This window comes from Prinia subflava, chromosome 14 (assembly GCF_021018805.1).
Source record: "Prinia subflava isolate CZ2003 ecotype Zambia chromosome 14, Cam_Psub_1.2, whole genome shotgun sequence".
Lineage (NCBI taxonomy): Eukaryota > Metazoa > Chordata > Aves > Passeriformes > Cisticolidae > Prinia > Prinia subflava.
In genome coordinates this window covers 18,166,468-18,173,648 of record NC_086260.1, presented here as the reverse complement: position 1 = coordinate 18,173,648, position 7,181 = coordinate 18,166,468, and the positions used below count along the sequence as shown (strand labels likewise).

Here is a 7,181-nt window from a genome sequence, read left to right as displayed (position 1 = left end):
AGCCACGTGCCGGTTCGACGGCGGCTGGACAGCGTCTGGCTCATCCAGACAAACTGCTGTGGGAAAAGGTGGAATTCAGCCCCAGAAATAATGGTGGAGGAGGAATGCCCTCACCCTGAGCCCAACCGGCTGGATCCCACCTATAGGACCTGCCAGCAGGACCTGCTTTGTGGCCCTTAATTAGGCTGTAATTTAGGTGGTAGCTCCGTTTAGAGGAGCGAGGACAAATTTCCACCTTGTACAAATCGGTGGTGTAGGGCCGGTGCCAGCCCCCGCCTGTCCCCTCCTGCTCTCTCACGGGTGGTGCTCGGGGTGGGAGGCTGCTGTGCCAGCTCTGGGCTGGCTGAGCCGCGGGGCCAGCCCTGGCACTCAGGAATCTGCCGCCTCGTGGGGCTTCGACTAATGTGACTTGCATCTGTAATTTACTTTTAAAAGGGGATTCTTGCTTTCTCTCTCTCCACACTGCCTGCTGGCTGCTCCTGGATTTTCCAAGCAAAGGGAAGGGGAAGAGGGGTATGAATAAAATATCATCATGACAGCTTTTATATATATATACATGAACCCACTCTGTCAGGCTGCGAGCTTCATTTTTAAATAAGAAGCTCAGTTCCATTCCCAAGAGGCCGGGAGAACGCAGCGGGCTTTTAAGAGAAGGGACCAAAACAGAAGAGCATTTTCCTCTTCCATCACATCAGACTGGAGCTGGGTTAATTACGCTTCTCTGTCCTGATTTAAGCACGGGAGCTTATTCAGTACAACTGTTCCTTTATTAATGAATTGCAACCCAATTTTAACCGGAGGAAGCTGGCGAGGAGGAAAAAAAATTGGAAACCCTTTTGCCAGCATGCTCTGTTTGCCGCTGCCTTTCATTTACATAACTTCAAAGTGATGCATTTTTTAAACCAACCTATTTTCAGGTCTGGCTGGACTGCATGGGTGCATGGACATCCATGTGCATGTGGCATTTCTCTGTGTACGCCCACAGCTGCTGCAGGGTGCAACAGCTCCTGGGCAGGGCTGGGATCCACCATCCTGCTGGGCTGGGACATGGCTCTCCACACTCTGCTGCTGCCCGAGATGCTGTTGGCTCTGGGTGAAAGTCACCATGAGCTTATGGCCTGGTGCCAGCCAGTCCCTACAACGTATCCTGGGGTTCTGATCCTGCCCTGGCCCATCCTCCCTAGGGTGGACCAAGGGGTTCATGGAGGATGCCCCAGGGAGCAGGGATTCATGCTGCCCCAGTCCTGTGCTGGCCCTGCAGGGCGTCACTGGCACCCCGGGGTCCCTCTGTGCCTCCCCGCAGCTTCGGGGGAGTGGCGGGCATCGGCGCCGCCACCACGCGCCAGGGATCCAGGGACATATGCTGCTTTTTCACGCCGCAGAAACACCACCTGCTCGGCTTCCTGCTCAGCCCCAGGCAGGAAGGGAGGGGAGCCCATCACCCCGGTGCCCCCCGGTGTGTCCCCACAGCCTCCTGCACCCAGCAGGGCTTGGCCTCTCCCTCCTAGCTGTGGGCAACCATGAGTGGCCTGAGCTCTGGAGTGCCATGGGATGGTGCAGCTGATCCCCAATGCTCTGCAAGCAGAGAGAGCTGAGAGAGCTGAGAGAGCTGAGAGAGCTGAGAGAGCTTCCCAGCCCCGTGGTGTGCCAGGACCCAGCCCGGTGCCAGCACCCACCACTGACACCCTCCATCAGCTCACTCCACACATGGGAGAGGTGCTGGGGTAGGGGGGAGCCTCATGGATATTCATGAGCAGAGGGTTTGCTGATCAAAAGGCGCAATCCTGTTTTCCTTTATAATATATCTGGTTAATACAGACCTAATGAACAAATGAATAATAAATTAGACCAATTTTGTTTTCTTTCTTCTTGGAAAGGCGGACGCGAAGGGGGACTCAGTGCAGGTTTGATTGATAGCAGGGGCTTGCTGGGAGATCTGCTCCTCAAACCCTTATTAAATATGAAACAAATAATGGTGCAATTGGTTTAATCTTGTTGCAGCAGTGGATGCTGGCTGGGCAGGGAGAAGAGGAGGAGGGTGGGGAGGAAGAGGGATTTTCAACTGCCTTCACCCCACACCAAGGCAAGGTACAGGTCTCTGGGCAGGGTGCTGGGCACCTTAGTGGTGAGGTTGCACCACTAACCAGAGCACAGTGTGGGCACAAGCTGCAGGAAGCAGCCGGCACCGCACGGCACCGTCGTGGCACATGGCCCAGGGTGATGCAAAGGCATCGTGAGGGAATGGAGCAACAACATCATTGCAGCAGCTGAATCAACACAGGGTCTTCTGAGCTCAGCAGGGTGATGTCTGGGGAGCTGCCACCAGAAGGATGAGATGACAAGCTCCATCAGGGAGATGAGTTGTGGCCACCCCGTCACAGCTGCGAGCCTGGGATGGCAAGGGGCCGTGGGTCCCTGTGTGGCAGCACAGCTCCCTGAGCCAGCGCTGCCTCCGCTGGCACGGCTCACTGCAGCCTCTGGGGCCGTGTCACGCCCACCTCCCGATGTGAAGCACTGGAGGAGGTGTTGAGTCACGGGCCACTGGCGCATCCTCTGCCTGGTAGGACTGGTGGGAAGGCAGCTGCCCGGGGCAGCCCAGGGTGTTTCCCTAGGGAGCACTGGGGCTGACATGCAGGTCTCCAGAAGTACAAATCCCTTCAGAAACACCCTCCTGGCCTCCAATAGGTTCCAGGGTCTGGGCTTCATCCTGGTCTGTCTCCACAATGCCCCACTGAGATGCCTGAACCACCTGGACTTCCTGCAGAGCCACTGATGGGAGCATCCTCTTGCCCTAGGACCACAGCGTCCCCCTCTCCCTACACAAGGGTGCTGGGCCCCTTGCAGGGTGATGGATGTGGGTGTCATGGGTGGCTTTCCCATGCCCAGCACCCCTCTGTCCTGCCAGGAGAGCCAGGCAGTGAGTGACTCCAGGTGGGTGCCAGCACCCCAAACCACCCAGTGATGCCTGGGGGCACACAGCCTCCAGCAGTGCAGCAGGCACTTGTTGTGGAAGCTGCTCCTCTCCAGGTAGCTTCCCACTGCCATCATTTCAATAGAAAAAAGAGAAGGAATTCCCAGCTGCTGTGAGCTTAGCGCCGCTTCAGCTGCCTTGGCCCAGCCTTGCTGCTTTTCTTTGAGGCTCAGAGCCCCTCACTGGAGTCCCGGCCGTGATGGGAAGCTGGGCTGGCGATAAAAGTGCCGCTTACCTGCTTACTTCTGCTCCAGCGCCCAACGAGCAGCAACACATGGATTACCAAAAATAATTCCCCCTAGAAAAGGAGGGGGGAAAGGGAAGGGAAAGAAAAAAAAGAAGGAAAAAAACGAAAAGAAAGCCTGTGCTGTGGGAACAGCCAGCTAACCTCGAAAGCCTCTTACCTGGCCAGATTTAACTGCCTTTGTTGCTGCATCAGCCTGAAAAATCCCCTCTTGCATCGTGTCAGTGCTGCTGGCAGCTCCGAGCCGCTTCCCGGCCCTTTGTAATGAAAGGCAGCTCTGTGCAGCAGCCACGGCTCCGCTCTCCCCGCTCCGGCTCCTCTCCCGAGACACCCAGCTCATCTCTCACACTGCTTTTCTTTGCGGGCCTGTGCTCGGTGTGCACGGGGCTCCAGAAGTGGCCTGGGGAGGAATTGCCTGTATTAAACACTGGCACTGGCATTAACTTATCTTCTGCCTCCTTGAACCTGCTTATCGCTGTGATCCCAATTGCAGCACTTCAGCTTGCTCCAAAGTGGCATTTCTGAACCGTATCTCCAATCTATAATTAATGGCTTTATTAACACTAGAGGAATGGCACAGGTTACGACGGGGGGCATGAAGGGCACAGGAGCTTGGGTGAATCCAAAGTGCTAAGTTGGAGCCTGAAGCTGTCTGCAGGAGTTGGTACTGGTAGGACACAGCTCCCACACACACCCATCCCCTCCTTCTCCGGGGCAAGCCCCAAGGCCACCTCTGCCACCATGGCTCAGAGCCTGGCATCTGTGCCACGCTCCAGCCAGCAGCACTGTGGGGCTGGGAGTGAGCAGGGGATGAATGGGACCAAGCCTGGGTGCCATCTATGCTTTCCCCTTGTATTTTTCTGCCACCTTAGCACCAGCCCTCAGAGATGAAGAGGGAGCCAAATCAACTGTGAGGCATCAAAGGGGGACATGTGTATGTGGATAGTAACACCAGCCCTGATGTCCCCTTGGAGCTGGTGTCACCCACGATGGTGGGTGACAGCCACTTTGCTTAGGAGCACTGGGCAGAGGTGGCAGTACCCAGCTGGAGGACACAGAGGGGTGTTCGTATGTGTGTGGTTTGCGGGACCTGAGAGCACCTCAGGGCCCAGAGCTGCATCACCAGTGCAGCATGCACCTGCAGCACCCCATTGCCATGTGTGTGAGGACAGTCACAGCCTCTTCCCTGGACCTGCCACTGCTCAGTGGAAGTGAACGAGAAAGAGGACGGTGACGATGCTCCATCCTGCCAGGGCTGTTTTGGTCTGTCTCCCAGGGCGGGCATCCCTGTCCCGTGCTCCCTGTGCCTCCCAGGCCCACATACCGGCTGTGACCTCCATTGCGGGCTGTGTCCCCATCCCGGGCTGGGCTCCTCCCGTGCTCGGAGCGGCCCCGGGAGTGCGGGGTCCCGAGGGGATGTCGGGCGGTGGCGGGGGGGAGGGTAAGGCAGGGGAGGCTGCGGAGGGGGCGGGGAGCCCCGGCCGGACTGGGGGCCGGTGCCGGGCAGGGCCGGGGGCGGGGAGGGGGCGCTCGCCCCCCCTTCCCGCTGCCCGCCCCCGCGGCAGCGCGAGTCGGCGGCGGCTGCAGACGGGGACGGCGGCGCCGCGCAGGTAGGACCGACACCGGCAGCGGCACCGGCGGCGCGGCCGATCCGGGGGAGCTCAGCGCGGGGCAGGAGCGGGCGGCGGAGCAGGTGCGCCAGCCTCGGTTCGGCTGGAGCGGCGGGGAGCGGCCCCGGGGATGGGAGCGGCGGAGCCCGGGGCGGGGGTGTCCCCGCTGCTGCCGCTGGCCGGGGGCGCTGGGCCGGAGCTGGGGTTGGATCCTGCCGGGAGGGAGGCGGCTGCCCAGCCAGCCGAGGCGGAAGGGCTCCGGGATGGAGGATCGGTGTCCTGGGGGCCGCTCGGGGTGATGGGGCATCTCGGGTGCCCACGGAGAACGAGGCCGAGGGTGCCGGGGGCTGGCGTGGGCGTGGGTCGGGCGCCGGCTGCCTGGTGGCCGGTGGATCCGGGGGAAGGACACCTCGGGGGTCCCCTTGGCAGCTCGCTGTGGCCCCCGTTTACCCCGTGATCACTGCTCTGGCCACCTTGGTGGGGCCGGGGAGTCTGGGGGAGAGCCCACTCGAGCGGGGGGCACCCTGGGAGGCAGGAGTCATGTCCTGAGGGGCCGAGCCCTTGTCTCCTCTCCCCGCAGAGCCCCGGCCCGCGAGAGACTGACTCCCTGTAGGTTCACTGCATCGTCCCGGGTGGCCTCGGTGGGCTGTCGGGGTGGCCGGTGGCTCTCCGGGGATGTGATACATGTGACACGGCTGAGCTCCCTGCTCCGTTCCCGGCTGCCGCCTCTTCCCTCTGCAATTTTTTATCCTCCCATCTCTACGTCTACCTCTGCAGCCTCTGGTTTCTTTTTTATCCTTCCCTCTTGTTTCAAGATCCGTGGGTTTGTGTGGACTTTTTTTCCAGCCCACTCTTCCCCCCCCCCGCCTCCTGTTTTCTCATCCGTGCTCTCGCTCGCTCGAGCCTTCGTCTTTGTTTCAGCTGGGAAAAGAAAAAAAAAAAAAAAAAAAAAAGAAAGAAAGAAAAAAATTGCTTCCCTTGTAAAGTTGGCCCTAGCAGAGCGAGCCCCTGGAGAGCGATGCTGCCCGGGTGGCGCGGGAGCCAATGGCAGCCCCTGCCGCCCTCCAGCCGCGGTCCCCAGCGCGGGGGGACAGCCACTCGCCCCAATAAATACCTGTCACCTCCCAGGCAGGGCGGTGTTGGGATGGCCCGCGGTTGGGGCCACTAGCGGCCTGACACAGGTACCTCCACGGAGCTGCTTTCCCCAGGGTGGGTTTTTCTCCCGGCATGATTTTGGTCACGGGCCCCGTGTCTCGGTTTGGGCATCTCTGACACTCAGGTCTGTGTGTGGTGCTGGTCCCCGGCGGTCCCGTGGGGCTGGGGGGCCCTCAGCCTGGCCTGGGGTCTCAGGGGGCTTGGGATCTCAGGGGCTTGTGTTTCAGGTGTGTGCTGCTATGCCCAGGTCTGCCTTTGTTTGGAGCAGGGACGGGAATGAGGGACGGGGGGAGGCGGGGGGGAAGGTTGGTCTTTTATTTTCCCTTTTGCATGTGTCTTTGATACCGTCCCCAGGCGGGGATCCCATTTCCCCGAGCCGCCTTTGCTCTGCAGGCTCCTCCTGCGCTGCTGGGATTCACAGCAGCCCCAGGTAAACGGAGAAGCCGAGAGCGCTCTGTGCTCCCCGCTCCCCATCCCGCGGGCAGGCTGCCGGATCCCGGCGGCGATCCCTGCGTGGAGCCGCTTTGTGCCTGGGTTTGGCCTCGCTGGCTCGGGTATCGCCTGCCGGATGCTGGCGGCAGAATCTGGCCCCTTGTTTATAAGCGAGGGAGTAGTTTTGTCCTTATCTCCATCTGCTTCGGAGGCCGGAGCTAAAATTTCAGTGGGATGCCGTGGATCACCCCGGGCGGCAGCCGGCGTGGGTGCTGCGCCCAGGGGATGGGGTGCCCAGGGGAAGGTGCGGGCACCCCGAGGGGACAGAGCAGCGATGCGGTCTGTTGAGCCCAGAGCTGGGCTCTTAGGAGCACGGCTTTAGCCATGGATTTATTGTCTGGTGTCTGTGTCTCCCCTCTGCTCTGTCTGGTTCCTTCCTCATCGCTAGGCTGGCTCTGGAAGGCAGGGAAGAGGTGATGCTCGGGGTGGGCAGTTCACAGAAGGCGTGCGGGGTGTTTCGGGGGGCACGCACACAGGAGGGTCTACAGAACGCCCACTTCCTCGTCCCCAGGAAGTTGTTTTCACAGGATGCCCTTGTGGCTTTGGGCACCCGATGATTTTGATCAGCTAAACAAACCCGGCGGACGGGAGCGGGATGCGAGGGCACCGAGCCCGAGTGGAGCGCCGGCCGGGCCCCTCCGGCTCCCCGGTGCCGGTGCGGCAGCTCCAGGGGCTGTGTTTGGAGGAATGACGTGTGTGGTGACGGGAG

General features: G+C 60.5%; 1 protein-coding gene across 3 annotated transcripts; it reads right to left on the bottom strand.

The window, feature by feature from the left end:
• Positions 1-638: 638 nt before the first annotated feature.
• Positions 639-4,647, bottom strand: LOC134558084 (uncharacterized). Of its 3 annotated transcripts, XM_063411582.1 has the most exons (3): positions 4,540-4,647; positions 3,376-3,615; positions 639-3,269 (listed from the first exon to the last, which is right to left on the bottom strand). In XM_063411582.1, exon 3 carries the CDS (start codon positions 3,046-3,048, stop codon positions 2,140-2,142), a length of 909 nt encoding a protein of 302 aa, XP_063267652.1. In that variant the 5' UTR covers positions 3,049-3,269; positions 3,376-3,615; positions 4,540-4,647; the 3' UTR covers positions 639-2,139. The 3 variants fall into 3 exon arrangements, with proteins under 3 accessions (XP_063267652.1, XP_063267655.1, XP_063267654.1); XM_063411585.1 differs by having other exon boundaries at positions 639-3,615; XM_063411584.1 differs by having other exon boundaries at positions 3,376-4,611.
• Between the last annotated feature and the right edge of the window lie 2,534 nt (positions 4,648-7,181).